The sequence below is a fragment of the Heloderma suspectum genome, chromosome 2 (genome assembly GCF_057233095.1).
Source record: "Heloderma suspectum isolate Gila_16-S chromosome 2, 16-S_ref, whole genome shotgun sequence".
NCBI lineage: Eukaryota > Metazoa > Chordata > Lepidosauria > Squamata > Helodermatidae > Heloderma > Heloderma suspectum.
In genome coordinates this window covers 397201348-397219341 of record NC_139459.1, presented here as the reverse complement: position 1 = coordinate 397219341, position 17994 = coordinate 397201348, and the positions used below count along the sequence as shown (strand labels likewise).

The 17994-nt window shown below is 47.6% G+C and overlaps 2 protein-coding genes across 2 annotated transcripts in view; both read right to left on the bottom strand.

Annotated features, from left to right (window-relative positions):
* Positions 1-17994, bottom strand: part of LOC146356565 (uncharacterized) — a 227624-nt gene that overhangs the window by 157664 nt on the left and 51966 nt on the right. The window lies entirely within an intron of this gene.
* On the bottom strand, positions 1496-17644 carry LOC146356566 (vomeronasal type-2 receptor 26-like). Its single transcript, XM_084841100.1, has 11 exons — positions 17604-17644; positions 16728-16811; positions 13895-14069; positions 12262-12429; positions 10420-10529; positions 9747-10329; positions 6374-6605; positions 5709-5712; positions 5258-5350; positions 4858-4967; positions 1496-3375 (listed from the first exon to the last, which is right to left on the bottom strand). The coding sequence occupies exons 1-11, from the start codon at positions 17642-17644 to the stop codon at positions 2465-2467; spliced, it is 2511 nt and encodes an 836-aa protein (XP_084697226.1). The 3' UTR covers positions 1496-2464.

Genomic DNA, 17994 nt, shown 5'->3' with positions numbered 1-17994 from the left:
CCTGCTGCTCCCCAGCGTAGCCTCTCACGCAGCGCTAAACAGTTTGGACGTCTAAGCCCCGCCCCGGCACTTCCCTCTTAGCTCTGCATCTCCGCCTGGCATCCCTTAGGTCACAGTCCTCAAGCCCCACCCCCTCCTCCCCGCTGCTTCTCGCCGAGGGGGGCAAGGGGGAAGCTTCGTGCCCGGCCATCCGGGAGTTGGTAACCGGAGAAGCTCGCCTGCCCATATCTGAACTGGCCCGTGAAAAAACCTCCCCCAGGCCTGGCTGCTCCTCTTCTGAATCTGAGCTGCTACTATCTCCCTGAGCTCAGAATCAATCCTGACAATGACAAGCAGTTCACCCACCTCACCCCCACCAAAGATCTCAGGGTGAGAGTACAACTGAGACCCAAAGACATGGTTTTGGCTGTAACCCCAGTGCTACTCTGGAGAAATGCTGAGCAAAGGTCGCTTTCCCTTAGGGCTCCCCCACTCCTCCCATAGTTGCTCTCTGGGTAACCTCTCATCTGGATTCCTGCAAGATGTGGGGCTGCCTTTGAAAATGGCCTGTAACCTTCAGCTAGTCCAAAATAGGGCAGTGAGATTGTTAATGGGGTCAGGGACTGGACAACGTGATCATACTATGCCAAGGCGTTATGATCAGCACTGGCTGCCTGTTCACTTCTGGGTCAGCTGCAAAGTGCTGGTATCAACCTACAAAGCTCTCAGCACCTTGGGGCCAGCATACCTGAAGAATCGTCTCCTTCCATATATATCTGCCATGACCCTAAGACCATCCTCAAAGGCCTTTCTCCAGGTGTCCCTGCTAGATGAGGTGAGAGGGGTGGCTACTAAGGACAGGGCCTTTTCAGTGGTGGCACCACAGTTGTGGGATGAGCTCCTCAGAGACGCTGGCCTAGTGCCTGCATTACAACTGTTTCAGAGCCAGGTGAAGAACTCCCACTGTTCCCACCCTTTGGCGTTGGAATGATAGAAATTGCAATCTGTTGTGAGTTAATCCATTATGAGTTAATGAGGGAAACTGCTCCTACGTTTCTGATGGCAGCTTGATCCCCAGAAAATGGCTAACATCCGTCACTCCAAGTGCTGGCCAATGCCGGCTCGCAAGTGGGCAACCTGAAGCAATTACCTCACTCATTTCTACCACAATGAGGTTTGCACTGGGGAGATGAAGAAGAACCCCAATCTTTCTCCATGACTTGGAAGACGGTCCTAGTTCCTGATACAACACAGAGCTGCAAGACCAGCCTGAATAAGGAGCGGAAGTACAAATGCCCCTAGTTCAATCATCGCCATCTCTGGGGGAAAAGAATCATTTGGCATGGGATGGGAATGCTTCCTCTCTGTCTGACACCGCACAGAGCTGCTTCCATGAGAATTTAATGGGAATTGAGACAGCAGTATAAGTGGGAGCAGTTTAAATTCAGCACACAGGACCAGAAAAAGTAGGCCTTTATTGCCCTCAGTGAGTGTTCACAAAGCATTATGTGAACTTTTCAGTTACGCAGGACTCAGTACAGATGGATTAGATTTTTTTAAAGGAGGAGGAAAATTTCATCTTCATTTATTTTTAAGCATTCTGACAAAACACAAACGTTACATAGGAAATCCAGTTACAATCAACTGGGAACATAGGATTATCCACAAAAGTTCTTCAGGGGTTTAAGATTCAGTTGTAATTACTGAAATATCTCTCTGTATATCTGTCCATGACATGATGGTCCCCAATTTCTCTTTCCAAGAATCCTTCCTTCCTTCCTTCCTTCCTTCCTTCCTTCCTTCCTTCCTTCCTCCTTTTAACCACTTTTGTATATCTTTCCCTTCCAACCTCTCTCTCTCTCTCTCTCTCTCTCTCTCTCTCTCTCTCTCTCTCCAACCAGTCTTCCTCCCTGAGGAGAAAGGCTTCTGACTGGGGATATAGTGCCAGTATTTTCCTATTACGTAGCACTCTCTGTTTTCTTTCACTCAGGAGAAGCTCAAACTGAGAACATCCAGTTCTGTAGTAATGTATCTGGTCGGTACTGAAGTGGAGATCATCACTAACGTAAATTATGTGGCACTGGACTAGTTAGCACTATTTCCAGTGGGGATCCATCCCACTGCTTTAAGAGGACAAAGAAAGACAAGTTGGCCTCGTGAGACTACAAAGGGAATCCTTCACACTATTCAGGACCTAAGAACGAACCAAGTGGCTTCAGAGCAACTGGTGTACAGAGGAATGCTGCCTCTGGTTCTGGAGATAAAATATGACAGGCAAAGCATGACATCAACAGGGCCTGTGGCTGTTCTAGGGTCACTATGCCTTCCCCTCCATCAGATGTGACCAGTTGCATCTGTGACATCTGTGAAGAGAAGAGAGACCATTTATAATAGCAACCCATGGCTGCATCTCAGGGCTAGTAGCTGGTGTCCATGACTGCTATGCTGGATGCAGATTCCAAAACAGAAAAGAATGAAGTCAGCATCAGATGCCATCTTCTGTTTTCATCATTAGATGCTGCTTTGCATTCAGGTCAGGCCTCAGTATAATAACGTAGCACTTGGGAAGAAAGATGCAGCCCAGCAACCCAGCACTGGAGGCCAAGATGGTGAAGACCTGCACGGCTACCATGTATTTCCCCTTGGTGCTCAGGTAGGTGGGCACAAAGGACACCCACACACTGCAGAAGACCAGCATGCTGAAGGTGATCAGCTTGGCTTCATTGAACGACCCAGGCAGCTTCCTGGCCAGGAAAGCCACCATGAAGCAGATGGCAGCCAGGAAGCCCATGTAGCCAAGGGCACTATAGAACATGGTGACAGACCCTTCATTACACTGCAGTAGGATCTCTCCAGGCTGGGAGTGCATGTCAGGATGTGGGAATGGGGGAGAGATTCCCAGCCAAATGGTACAGATGATGACTTGGATACCAGAACTGGAAAATACAATGGAGTTGGCCAAACTCTTCCCCAACCACCTCCGCATATTGCTCCCTGGCTTTGTGGCCAGGAAGGCCAGCACCACAGTGATCGTTTTGGCCAACACAGAAGACACGGCAACTGAGAAAATGATGCTGAAGGCTGTTTGCCGGAGGAGGCAAGTTGCTGTTGTTGGCTGACCAATGAATAGGAAGGAGGACAAGAAGGAAAGCAGGAGGGAGACGAGGAGAATGTAGGAGAGGTCCCGGTTGTTGGCTTTGACTATTGGTGTTTCTAGGAATTTAATGAAGATTCCTAACACAAAGCCTGTGGTTAGGGACAAGAACAGGGCAAAGGAAACTAGGATGATCCCCAAATATTCTCCATACGACAAGAAGGTTGTCGTCTTCGGGATACATTGATCTCGGTCCTTGTTTGGATGCTGATCTTCCGGGCACGCAGTGCAGAGGTCTGCATCTGAAAAGAAGACATATTTCAGCATCATTAAAATCTCCCAGTGACATATGAGGGTTTAGCTGGCATGTGGGCCACTGAACCCAAGGATGGAGAAGAGGCCAAGAATTATCCAAGTGAAGCAGGAATTGGTCATTTATTTCATGATTATCTTTTATCTTCCTCTTTTTTACTGCCAGGGAGGAAGGGAGGCAGATGTATGATTTTTTTCCTGCAGGGGCCAAAACCATGCGCGTTGGCTTCGGGGACACCGTTTCCTTCTCTGCCTTAGGCAGCCAAAAGTTTTGAGCATGCCCTGACTCTGGGGGTATATATTACAACACAAACTCAAGGCATTCAGGGATGTTGAGACCTCACTTCGGCCCCCTGTGAATGAAAGGGCAAATATACACATAACTACTGATGTTGCTGAAATGAGTACATTTCCAGGTACAATATATTACTTTGCGCAGTGCCGAATCCTCGGCTATATTGCACATCGAAGACCATTTCTATGCGTAATCTTATTCAGCTCAGAATGTTCGGAGCCAGTGTGATGTAGTGGTTGAAGTGGATTAGGACTGGAGAGACATGGGTTCTAATCCCGCAAAGCTCACTGGGTGACTGGGGCCAGGCACTGACTCTCAGTCTAACCTCCCGCACAGGACTCTTGTGAGGGTAAAAATAGAGAGGAGGAGGATCACGGACACCCCCTTGGTCACCGTGGTGCAAAGAGCTTGTGAATGCACATAGTTGGCATGTAGCAACCCAAGCCCATCGCTTTCTGGATTTCCAGATGAGAAACTATGAACTACTGACGCTCAGCAGGTGCTGTGGATTGCATCGTGAGACCACCTGGCCATGCAGCAGGCTTTGGTTGGTGAGCATCTTCTCTATCTATCCTGGGATGCTTCCAAACTGAGGGGTCCTTGCTCTACCAATCAAATAACCGAAGAACATAAGACAAGCCATGTTGGATCAGACCAAGTGTCCATTCAGTCCAGCATTCCGTTCACACAGTGGCCACCCCAGTCAGCTTAGGACATGAGCTGCAGTAGGACCCTCCCACTCATTTCTCCCAGCACCTGGTATACACAGGTGTATTGCCTCTGACTAGCAGCCATAGAGAGCTTTATCCTCCATAAATGTGTCAGATGCCCTTCCTTCTTTTCCTCCGCGAAAGGTCTTTTGTGGAAAGGGACAAGATGGAAGAGGTGGGGGATGATTTCCAGGGATCTGTCTGGCACAGCTGATGCTGTGAGTGGAGTACTAGGCGGGGGAAACCAATTTACATTTTCTAGCAGTCAGTTTGACCATCTCCATACACCATCAACTGATTTGCAAATACTGAGCCAATGCCAAAAAACACTCTTGCAGGATTCAATCAAACCACCATTGATCCCCTAAGGCCACTTCTTTTAACTCCAAGTTCAAAGACGTCCAAAGAAAAGATGAAATCCTGTGCCCCATTCCCGACAGGCCAGCCTTTGCTCCAGAGTCACTTGCCTTCCTCGGTGGAGATTGTCCCTTCCGTGCAGGGAGCGCATTCGTAGCAGCACCATGGCTCTCCTTCCCGGATCACTTTGACGTCTCCAGGCCTGCAGCTTCTGCTACATCTGGAACGAGGCACCGTCTACCCATCAAGACAGAGTCCCGAGAGACAACGGTTGTTGTTTTTCAATGGAACTTCAGTGGCAGTAATAGGAGTTTCCTACTGGGGATGATTTTTGTCATGACCGTGGCATAGTAGAAATATTTAAACTCTCCATCTTGGTCAGTCCTCTCCACCCCCAGCTGCTATTTATAAGTGATTAGGGATGTCAGAGAAATCCACAGCAGATTCAAACGAGGCCGGATTCTTTGCAATCCAGCCTCAGGAATCCGCAGTGGATTCGGGACCACCTACCTCCACTCTAGGAAGACTGGAGATGGAATGGCTGCTTCTTGCCAGCCAGAGCCATTCGCCTCCTCCTTGTCCCTGCCAATTTCCGTATATTTTCTTTAAAAAAAGACAATTGGCAGGATGTGCCCATAGACTTAGACGCAAAATAGAGCCATGAATCTTGCATATAAGCCTATGGACACATAGACTTAGATGAAAGATACATGACTCTATTTTCATCTAAGTCTATGGGCACGTCCTGCCGATCACCATTTTTATTTTTTTTAAAAGGAAAGACATGGCAATTGGCAGGGACAGTGGCTCTGGCTGGCAGGAGGGAAGATAAGCGGCCCCCAAGCCATTTCCCCCACCCCCGGAATCCTTCTGGAGTGGAGCCACTCCAGAGGATTCCATGGGGGAGGAACGGATCATCTCCCCACCCCACCCTCCAGAACAGATGGTGGGGAATCCGTACAGCCCTATAAATGATGCATTAAATGTCAGGGTAGTTTGACACTTAATTTGGGTTAATCATTGCTGTTTAGGATAATCTTTGCAAGAGGTTAGAATTAAGGTATTAGCATTCACAGCCCTATTATCTTCAGTATTAGTAGAGTGATGACCCCTCTTTATTTATATGGTGTAGTGTGGAGATGCAGAACCCCTGGTCCAGGAAGCTAATCCTGCCTGCAGAGTTTCCGCATACAGCCCACAGAATTTCCTTCATTTCTGCCAAGCTCACTGACGTCATCCAGCCAGGGGAGGGCTGTCAGTCAGTCATTTGTCCACAGTTTGGTTCTGGATGTGCCCGATCTCGTCTGATCTCGGAAACTAAGCAGGGTCAGCCCCGGTTCGTACTTGGATGGGAGACCACCTGGGAATCAGGATTCCTGCACTGAGCAGGGGGTGGACCTGATGGTCTTGTAGGCCCCTTCCAGCTCTATGATCTATGACCCCTGGTGTAGAAGTTCAGAAAGAAACCCTAATTTAACATTGCTATTCTTTCAGGTTCATGAGTGAACTTGTGGAAACCTCCGCTCTCCTATCAAACCGATGGTTTGCAAGATGGCTTTAAATCCAAGAGAACAGATAATAATACCCAACATGTTGGAGGGAATAAAATGAAACAAGTGGCCTTACCCACCTTGTTAAACCAGCTGGGCCAAACAATGGCATCTTGGTCAATGGTGAAGGTGATGCTTGAGGTTCTCTGTTTCTCTAGAGTCCCAACGTCCCCACTGTGAATGGACTTATTGGGAAATTTCACATAGTTTACGATGTCAAAGTCAGCTGTCAGGTCCCCGTTCTCATCCAAATACACTCCATCCATGGAGGAATTGTAAAAATGGAAATTTCCAAGGAAAGGGTGAAGCTAGAATGGCAGAGAAACCATGCATGTTTAGTTGATTATTTCTACCCTGTCTTAAGACTCATGGCTGGTGCACATGGCTATCTGTCTTTCAGAGCAACAGTGCACATGGAAAAAAAAAATCATGTTCATCATGTACTTGAGGTATGTATTGGCCCAGGAGCATAACCAAGTCATTTGTAGTGTTAGAGGGGCCTAGAGATCCATAATGCCTTGCTTAAGTTCATTATTAATGCAATTCCCTTTCTGGTAAGCCTCTGATCATGTGAGGATGAGTCAAAGTCCTGATAGCGTGGCCTAGTACATTCCATACTAATGAGTAGAGTATCTAATCACTGCTGTGCCTGAGAAGCAGAGGATGTTTGTCTTAAAGCTGCAGGTGGCTGTGCTGGGAACCACGCAATGCTGAGAGTGAATACTAGGGGGCGCTTGCTGCTGTTTTGCTCCCTTATTGCTAACATGTATGGTATAAGAATAAGACCCATTGTACCCCATGGCTGTTGGTTCAGAGAAGCTGGCTGATCCAACCATTGGGTACACCTGTGTTCTATAAGTTACTCAATAAAGTACTGCTTTATCAGTAGAATTTTGATCTGATTTATCACTATCTTGGCACCTCTAAATTAAGAGTTCAGAGCCTACTGCAGGGGCAATACAAGGTGTAATGTGGCAGCCTCTCTTTCTGCAAATGTGATAGTGTCAGTCATGCAAGGTGAACTTCCTTGGGGAGAGCATTTCATAACCTATGGGGCTACCACAGAAAAGGTCCACTCCTGAACTGCCACCCCTGAAGCTTCTTCTAAAGGAGGCATGCAGGGCACAGCCTCCGATGCCAACCTCAGAGATTGGATGACATTGTTTTGACAGAGCCTGATATGGACGGGGCTGGTGCACCATCTAGCCATGTTATGGATACCTTTCGGCTTGTGCAACCTGAGGATGCGGACAAGCTGATTGGAGGACTGAGGCCTACTACTTGCCCTTTAGATCCTTGCCCATCCTGGCTTGTGAAATCTGCCAGAGCTGGGCTGGATGTCTGGACCTCGGAGGTGGTAAATGCCTCCTTGAGGGATGACAAGGTCCCCACAACTTTGAAAGAAGCTGTGGTGAGACCCCTTGCTGAAGAAACCGAATTTAGATCCCATGGTTCCAGATAACTATCGCTCTGTGTCAAATTTGCCATTCTTGGGCAAGGTGCTGGAGCATGTGGTGACCTCACAACTCCAAGCAGTTTGGGATGAAACTGATTATTCAGATCCATTCCAATCAGATTTCAGGCCTGGTTATGGGATGGAGACAGCCTTGGTCTTCCTGGTAGATGACTTATGCCGTGGAATGGATGGGGGGGGAGTGCTGCCCTGTTGGTTCTTCTGGACCTCTCAGCGGCTTTCAATACAATTGGCCATGGTATTCTTCTGGATCGTCTATCTGGATTGGGCTTTGGAGGCATAGTTTTAAAGTGGTTCCAGTCCTTCCTGGAGGAGCGGTCTCAGAAGGTGGTGCTGGGACTTCTGTTCCACCACATGGCCATTATCCTGTGGGGTGCCGCAAGGTTCTATCTCATCCCCCATGCTTTTTAACATCTACATGAAACCGCTGGGGGAAGTCATCAGGAGGTTTGGGCTGAAATGTCATCAGTATGCGGATGATGCTCAGCTCTGCCTCTCATTTCCCTCTGCACATCCCAGGGAGGCTGTGGAACTCTTGAACCAGTGTCTGGAGGCTGTTTGGGGATGGATGAGGGTGAACAAGCTGAAATTTAATCCAGACAAGGCAGAGGTACTGTGGGCTGGGAAACCAACTCCTTCGGATGGAGGTTTACAACTGGTCTTAGATAGGGTTGCACTCCCCCTGAAAGACCAAGTATGCAGTCTGGGGGTCTTCCTGGACTCTGAGCTAACTGGGGAAGCCCAGGTGGCTGCAGTATTCAGGAGTGCTTTTTACCAGCTTAGGCTGGTATGCCAAGGAAAGATTCCTCCTGTGCAAGCACCGGGTCATTACTGACCCCTAGAGGGACGCCTGCTTACGCTGGCGTTTTCATGGCAGACTATAGCGGGGTGGTTTGCCATTGCCTTCCCCAGTCGTGACTACCTTTCCCCCAGCAAACCAACTGTGGCCCTATCTGGAGGGGATGGACCTTGCCTTGGTTATCCATGCACTAGTCACATCCAGGCTGGACTACTGTAATCCACTGTACGTGGGGCTGCCTCTGAAGACGGTTCAGAAACTCCAGCTTGTGCAGAATGCAGCCGCCCGAGTCTTGGTGGAGGTGAGGCAATTTGATCATATAATGCCTATACTGTGCCAGCTGCACTGGTCACTGGTGTGTTTCCGAGCCCAATTCAAAGTGCTGGTTTTGACCTTTAAATGGTTTGGGACCAAGTTACTTGAAGGACTGCCTCACCCATATCAACCTGCCCGCACTTTAAGATCAGAAAGAGAGGCCCTTCTCATTTGCCCACCTGTGAGAGCAGTCAGGTGGGTGATCACACAGGAGAGGGCCTTCTCTGCAGTGGGCCCACCCCTTTGGAACAAGCTGCCATCGGAGGTCCGCCATGCTCCGTCATTGCAGGCCTTGAAGAAGGCCTTGAAAACATATTATTTTACCTTGGCCTTCTCTTGTTGATATGACTGCTACTGTCACTGCTGTTAACATCATTATTGGTTTTATTGTTGGTTTTAATTGTTGTTTTAATTGTTGGCTTTTATTGTTTTTAGGTTTTTAACATTTTAAATATTTTAGCTGGTTTTATGTATTTTATTGTTAAAAGCCACCATGGGAGGGCTTCTGCCCTGAAAGGCAGCCAAGAAAAATGTTAAATAAATAAATAAATGAGATCACGTGGGGAGAGATGGCCCTTGTGGTATTGGGCTCTCAAGCAGTGCTGAAATTTGTTGCTGAAAACCAGCACTTTGAATTTGGCCCAGCAACAAATTGGCAATCAGTGGAGGCAAGCCAGAATCGGACTTCTACACAGAAGATATATCCACTGGAGTCTGCAGTTATCCTTTAGAATCTGACTCCAAAAGTAATGATGACAGAGCTGAAAAACTGATTATAATTTACAAAGGAGCCACCATTGGGGGGGGGGGAAATACCTGCCATGGCTCAAGCCTTTCTCCTTCCAACCTGTCTCCACGCACCAAGACCATCCTCTTGGATCTGGATGAATATGCCGCATTTAAAGCATGTGCGATGGCCTGGACAGTGCTGTAAATGCTGTAGGTGTCTTGGGACAGGCTTATATCGAGGAAATGCTGGGGCAAGCCCTCTAGGTTCTCTTTCGCTGTGCATCGGTTCCGACCTTTCACAGAGGACGTATGCTTTGAATATAAACAATGAAATCCTCCTTCCCAAAATATACGAGGAAACAGCCCAGCTATGAATGGCATATCTTCACGTTTTGCTCTTTTCTTTGTCTGGGTATAGAAAGATAAATAGCCATGGATGTGTGGGGTGTAACAGACGTGGTAACCCATGGTTAAGCTGGTGTACGGCAAAGCTATTGTGACCCACACTTTCCCCGAAACTGGTTTCAAGGCATTGTCAACTATACTGTGTAGACTTGCTACATCTATGAAGGTCAGAGATGCTCCATAGTATACAAATACATTGACTGCCCTGTGAGCGGAAAACCAAGCCTTGCGTAACCGCTCTTCATGCACATCAGATGCAAAAGCAGCCATTCGCGGCAGTGTTTGTGTGAAGGCAACGCAAACACCGCTCCTGAGGAGAACAGGGGACAAGGTGTTCATGAACCTTTCTCCACTGTCGGTGTCTGGAGCAAAGAGGCTGATCCACGTCCATCTGAAATGCAGGAGCAGCTTGACGATGCCCAGGTAATGCGGTTCTTCTTTGGGGACCATCCGGAAGAGATGAGGGAACTGGGCTTTGTCACGAACATGTTGAGCAGAAGCGAAACTGACCTAGGACGGAACAGAAGAGGGGGAAGATTTGTTTGGTTTTCAGGACAAAGCAGTGATATTATTTATTAATTAAAATTCTAATAATTAACATATGGCCTGTCATTCCGATGGGCAGTGGATCTGTGGAGGGAGAGCTGCATACCACAGTGCCATTCTCTGCACTCTAAGGACCATCTTATAAACCCTGTACAGTTCCTGTCAGCAGAGACCAGTGTCACGAGTTCCGAGCAGATTTGGCCTCAGAAGCAGTGGTCCCATTGAAGGAGGACAGCTCTGGAATAGTGTGTACAGTGCTAAAAAAGATATTGTAGAGCTGGAAAAGGTGCAGAAAAGGGCAACTAAAATATTCAAGGGGCTGGAGCATCTCCCCTATGAGAGAAGGTTACGACAGCTGGGATTGTTGAGCTTGGAAAAAAGGATGGTACAGGGAGACATGATAGAGGTCTACAAAATTGTGCATGGTGTGGAGAATGTGGATAGGGAGACATTTTTTTCTCCTTTTCTCAAAATACTAGAACCTGGGGTCATCCCATGAAGTTGATTGCTCAGAGTTTCAGGACAGATGAAAGAAGGACTTCTTCACACAGCACGAAGTTAAACTATGGAATTTGCTACCACAGGATGTAGCGATGGCCACCAATTTGTATGGTTTTAAAAGAGGGTTGGACAAATTCCTGGAGGAGAAGGCTATCAATGGCTACTAGTCTTAATGGCTATGTGCTACCTTCCCTACCAGAGATAGTGAGCCTATGTACACCAGTTGCTGAGGAACATAGATGAGAGGGGAGGGTGCTGTTGCACTCATGTCCTGCTTGTGGGTTCCCGTTCGACAGTGGGTTGGCCACTGTGTCAACAGAATGCTGGACTAGATGGACCCTGGATCTGATCCAGCAGGGCTCTTCCTACGTTCTGATAACTTTTTTGGGGGGTGGGGAGGCCATGGTCCCATGCATTACAGTGGTTGACCAACCACAATTCGATGAAATTGAAATAATATATATTGCCGTTGGGGCCGAGGTATAAGACCATTAAGTGGAGAGTCCAAAATTGCTTAAGTGCCTCACCACTTGCTCAGCGTTTCATTTCTCTGTGGTGTAGTGGCTAGAGTGAGGTTAAAATGGAGAGGAGGAGGATTATATACACTGCCTTGGGTTCCTTGCAAGAGGAAAAAAGGTGGGATATAAATATAATGTCATAAATAAATAGATCTGGAAAACCCTCCCTCATGTAGATCAGGAAAATGTGACATGGTTTAAATGCCTCCTGAAAACACACTTGTTCACCCTGGCTTTTCCTGGGCTGCAATTAAATTAATTATGCTGCTCCATTTTACTGCTCCTTGATTTTTTTTTTACTGTAGTTGGAAGTGTTTTTAATGTTGTGTTTTTCATATTGCATTTTAATAGTGAACCGCTAAGCAATTTTATTATATTCAACGGTATATAAATACCAAATAAATACAATAAATGAATAAATGAATAAATTCTTTGCATAGGAATGAAAGGCAGCCATTCACATCTGAGACAGTGTGGTATAGTGGTTGGAGTGTTGGGCTGGGTCTCAGGAGATCTGGGTTCTAGTCCCCACTTGGCCATGATGCTCATTGCCCAGTCACCCACTCTCAGCCTAACCTACCTCACGGGGTTGTTAATGTGGGATATATATGTAATAATGACAAGAACAAATAAGTATGTGGGAGGAAGCAAATGGGTGTGCTGCGAGGGAGCCTTACTGGAAAGTGCCATGAAGCCAGACCCAGAACCCGCATTCTCAGGTGCTCCTGACTCATGTCCATTTTCAATGAATGTCTCTTAAAACTGCTGTTCTTGCTCTGGCTTGGCCAGCTCTGGAGGAAAAGTGCCAAGGGAAACTGCTGCTTGCATCCGATCAATGGGAGGGCCTTTGAGAAACCACAAACACGTTGCTCAGCAACATTCAAGTGTGCTTTTGCGGTGGGAAGTGATGCGTACATTTAACGAACGAGTGGTGAAGATGGAATGAATGCACGTCTCTAGCGCATCCCTGCTGACTCTGAGTGAGTCTGTCACAAAGCTTGCTCATCTGGCACAGTTCACAACACAGGTGTGTAGCCGTTTCGGTTACACTAATAGTATGATTGCCTGATACAGAAAATCCAGATGAATTTGGTGACATTCCTTGAAAACATGGCTCATAGGCCTAGGCCAGGGATGGGGCATTTATTTTGGCCCAAGGACCAAACCGACTCCAGACAAACATGTCAGGGGCTGCATCATGGGACCATGTCTGCAGATAACGGGAGGGAAGCATATGAGTTGCAGCTCAGAAGAAACCACAAAGGCCCCCGTCAGGACATTCTCTTCTGCCTGTTTCTGTGCCCATGGGGTCAGTCGCGCTGCCTTGCCAAGCACACAATATGAATTCCATTATAACTTCCCCCACTTTCTATCTGACATGATTGTCACCAAACAATCCCGTATAAAAGGGGTGGGCAAAAGGTAGGTCGTGGTCTATGGGCAGATCTCTGTGTGATTTGCAGCAGGACAGTAGCAGTTTCTCAGTCCCAAGTCTCTGGGAACAGCAACAACTTAAAAGCCTCCCCACCCCTCTAAATCAGGTTGCTGAAAAAGAATATTTGGGGGAAAGCCAGGGGTGGATTTGTGTTTGAAATGACTTGGTTCTGGCCCCAGAGAGAAATTCCTGGACTTGGCACATGCTCAGAGGCGCCCTGTTGCTTCCTGCTTAACGTAGGTCTGGTTGGTGGAAAATTCTCCATTGTAGCTTGCAAGCGTCTCCCTCCCTTCCAAGAAAAGGACCGATACAACTGTGTTCCATGGAATGCTCTTATGACTCCCTTTGTGGAGCTATTGTGGAATCCTGGATTTTATTGAACTATTGGTTATCGTGTGATCTGAACTCAGCCACGCTAACAACCATGGCTTGTTCTCCACAACCATCTCACAGTTCACAACCCAACAACAAACCAAGGGTTCTCGGGGTGGCTTGTTTGAGAAAAATAAGCCGCCCTGTGGAAAGCACGCTGCGTTCAGACAACATGATAACCCATGTTTCGACAACAACACAGGGTTCCACGACAACCCACACTCAACCCACACTCAACCACTGAGTCTCAGTTACCGCTTGTGTGAACCCAGTCACTGAGGGACCATCACGGAAAAGGCAGTCCTCCTTGCTTTGGGTGACTGGTGGCATTTTGTCTCAATGAAGGGAGTCTTTGCAGGCTGCCGGTGTTCGTGCATTCATACCTGGGGTGTTTTGTAGAGGCCCAACGTACTTGAAATCTGCACGGAGGTGTCAGAGTCAGCCCCTTCCATGAAAACCAGCAGCTTGTTCTGTCTTCCACAGTTGTAGTTGGGAACATTTGCCTGCCCAGGAGAGAGCAGATCTAGCGAGGCATCAGAAGCTATTTTGGCATCATAATAGTTCTCATAGATGCTGTAGCCCAAGGTGATGTTGGGTAGCAACCTGGGGTTCTGGTTGACCTCCTGAATGGCGATCAGGAAGGACAGGAGTTTCCAGTATGAAGTTTGACTTCCTGTCCTGCAACATGAAGAGCATCACAATGTCATTCTCTGTTCAGCAGAAGATGTAACATTCCTGTGTTGGTTATTCTAAGGGCCTTTCTAGGCAATATCAATTTTTGGATTTTACTCATAGAATGATGTTCAGCACAGAGGCATGCCAGAAGCAAAAGAGGAGATACCCACATGATGGCTTTGGTGTGTTTCTTGTAAGTTCATTTATTAAGGAAAAGAAGATGGAATTGCTGCACAGTGGGCTCTGCTTGGTAGAGCAAGGAGATCTATATACCTGTATTTTCCTCACGGAATGATACCTGTGCTCATACAGATCTGAGCAAGACACCGAGTAGGGATGCTGGAGAAATTCGAGATGGACTAAAATGGGCTTGAATTTCTAAGAATCCGACCTGCAGAACCTGCTATGGAGCAACCCCCTCAGGCCTTTGGTGCACAAAGTCCGTGGACTTTGGGATGTTTTTTTAAAACTTTCCCGAGATCTACGCATATTTATTTGTAGGAAAATACACAAATTTTTGCTGAGGAAAAGTGGAGTGGAATGGGGGACAGTACATTATCATAGAATAGTAGGGTTGGAAGGGGCCTATAAGACCGTCGAGTCCAACCCCTTACTAAATGTTATGCAGTAACGTAAATTATGTAAATTGTTATGAAACCTCTTCCGTAATTATTTGCATATTTTTCCACATGACGAAACAAACAAATAATCCACATCCGCTTGTGAGCAGACGGTGGAACAAAAGCCACCTGACAATCCATAAAAGGCCGACAGAGCGCATTTTAAACAGTCCCTCAATCCATGACACCAAGTAGCAGTTCTCTTTGTAAAGGCACCTGTGTGTTTTCTTATAAGGAGAATTGCTACTTGCCACTTCAACAAAACCAGTCGAGCTGTGCTCTCCGATGCTGCAGAGGGGGAGTGCACAACCAGCAAGCATGTGCAACAAAGGTTCAGGAAATGAAGGGAGGATTTTCAAGGGGAGTGGTGACTTGGGTGGTGTTTGCTACTTTTCAATGAAGGAATGGTGCAAATTCCGTTGCCTTAAAACTGGGAGTGGAGCCCTCAGCCTCTGAACTGGTAAGCAAATAGTCAAATTAATTTATTAATTAAATAAGTCAAATTAAGCAGGAGTTTTGAATAGGTGGGTCATCTTTTAACCGAATTAGTTGTAGGCATTCTAATCTTGTACTGCATCACTGGAGCAAAGTGGTGTGCCCAAGTCCCCTGCGTGCAAATAAAAGCAGATGAAGCTGAGAGTCCCAATAGCTAGGAAGACAAGTTGGGTTTTTGTTGTTGTTGTTGTTATTATTATAAAATTCTTACATGATCCTCCTCCTCTCCATTTTATCCTCACAACAACAGCCCTGTGTGGTGGGTTGGGCTGAGAGGCTGTGACTGGCCCAAAGTCACCCAGTGAGCTTCCATGGCTGAGTGGGGACTAGAACCCGGATCTCCCGGCTCCCAGTCCAGCACTCTCGCCACTACGCCACACTGGCTCAATAAAATTCTCGGCCACTTTTCAGGGCACAAGCCCTTCCAAGGTGGCTTACAGCAATAAAATACGTAAAAACAGTTAAAATATTAAAAGTTGTAACAACAATAAAAGCCTAAATGATCTGGCAGGAAAAAAAAAATCAGTAGCATCATAGCATTAATTCCAGTGGCACATAATTACTTACGAAATAACTTTGATTCTGGGAGGGTCATTGAAGCCGAGGAGTTGAAATTGGGGGTGTGTTATAGACATAACACCACTTACGAGCTGCTGTCCTGGCTTGTAAAAATTCAGTGCATCTGGATCATCCCTTCTCAGGTTCAGTGGGCATTTTGCCTTCTGCATCCCAGAGGATGCCCAGGGTAGAAACAGCAGCAGCAAAAGCAGCAACAGCATCTTTCTGGGGCTTTCTTCACACGGGGCTTTTATCCTGCGATTGAGATGGCTCTTTCATGGAAGCCTGCGAGCTCCTTACATGGCGCCCTGAACCTCCAGGGCGTCTCCTGCACTAAATGCCCTCTGTTCCGTTTTTAAATAGATCACAGATAATGAGCTATCAAATTACCCCCGTTGTGTTCCGCTTCAGTTTCCTCCCTGAAAAGAGTAAAAGTGACAAGAAGAGAAGCGAGAGCAATGGAAGGGAAGACTCAGATACGGGGAGAAGGAGGGGGAATGGGGAGGGGGAAAAGGAAATGCTTGAAAAAGGGAGTCGCCGTGATCCTGCATTCAAAACGGAAGCAGAAAGCCCCGTTCTAAATGTAGGATTTTAGGCCGGTGTAGAGATGCCCTGGGTCTCCCTGCCAGAGTCACTGCAGCTGCTGTGACTGCTGCTTTCGTCTCACAGCTAATCCAAAGAAGCCCAAAGTCTGTTGTGTAACCAAGACCCCAGCGGCTGTATGAAGACTGGGATATTAATCCTCCCAGCTGCATAGCCTCTGCCTGCCCGAGATCTCAGCAGAAACCCTCCGTGGCACCCGAGGTATACATACACACCACTCATGTCATTCTTGTTAGAAGAAGTTACCCCGTGCTGCTCCAGAGTCTGATGTGCATGTTATTGGTCTAAAAGGGCAATCTTTGGGGGAAGAATCCCTTGAGCTTTGGCAAGAAGAGGACGAAATAACCACTGTGATTTTGAAAATTATAAGGGGAAACAGCATCACCTCTGCAAGCTCCTGGACTCCCTTGTGCGGCTCCAGGTGGAGGGATGGAGAAAACACGTGTGCAAGGACTCATCGATGCAGCCCCTAGGCAAAGGAGGGGCAGGGAGGGAAACAGTTGAGCTTGGCCTGAACTTTATCCCATCTTGGGAGCCATGATCAAGCTGTTGTTTTAGGGCACATATGACCAACCACAGAGCTTGGATGCGTTACTCCTAGACATTATGAACATGCGGTTCTGGGCATGCACCTCAAGCTGCATTACTGTGATATGAGGCTTATTCACACACACACACACGCACTGAGCATAAGCTGACAGTGCACAGCATTAACAATCCCACAGACTCCATTAGGCTAGGAGTGCACCGTCTTTGGCCATGGAGCTTCCTCTGGCCCTCTGCCACCCCCTGTGCATCTCCAGAGACAAGAGTGTGTGGGAAGGAGTGTGGGAAGTTGGGTGCACATGCATGCGCAGCTCCCAGGCCCCCGGCCCACACTGGATGTGACGCTTGGGGCTGAAAAGCTCGTGCACACACACTTCAGGGGAAACACTCCACGCTATTCCTGCTGCCCATCAGATGTCTAGGAGACCCACGGTGCTGTAGGATCTCCTGCAGAAGGCAACGTCTGCTCTCTGCCTCCTTTACAGACCTAGTTCTGGCACAGACTAATTGCTTGTTTCTGTGGTTCTCGCCCCAGGCTCAGTTGCCACGTTCCTTAAGGAGAGGGGCGGGAAAGGGAAGCCCCCTTTCAGATCAGTCTGTCTCTGGCCGTCTCTGAGTTCAGCCACCACTCAGCTAACCTCCGCAAGAGCAGGGAGTCTGAACGTTCCAGCCTGAACGTTCCCAGCCTGTGTGACCCATAGCAACCTCTCTTTACAGCCACAGGTTCACGAGCTTGGGCGATTCCTGAGCAGTCATTTTTACCAACCCCTCCAGCGTGCAGCCGTATGAAATGGCCTCACGGTGAGTCACAACATGGAGCCACCAAGATCAATATTGTCCACCACAATAAACAGTGGCTTCCGTAAGAACCCAGGCTGAGCAAACGAAAGAGGCAGCCTGCAGGCCCTCTCAGCAGCAGGCCGATGAATGGAGCTGAGCCTTTGGGCTTCAAGAATTATCGGTGGTGGTCCCTGAAACTTCTATCTATCTATCTATCTATCTATCTATCTATCTATCTATCTATCATCTATCTATCTATCTATCTATCTATCTATCTATTAAATTTCTTAATCTCCCTCTGGCCAGTCACCTGGCCACTCTGGGCA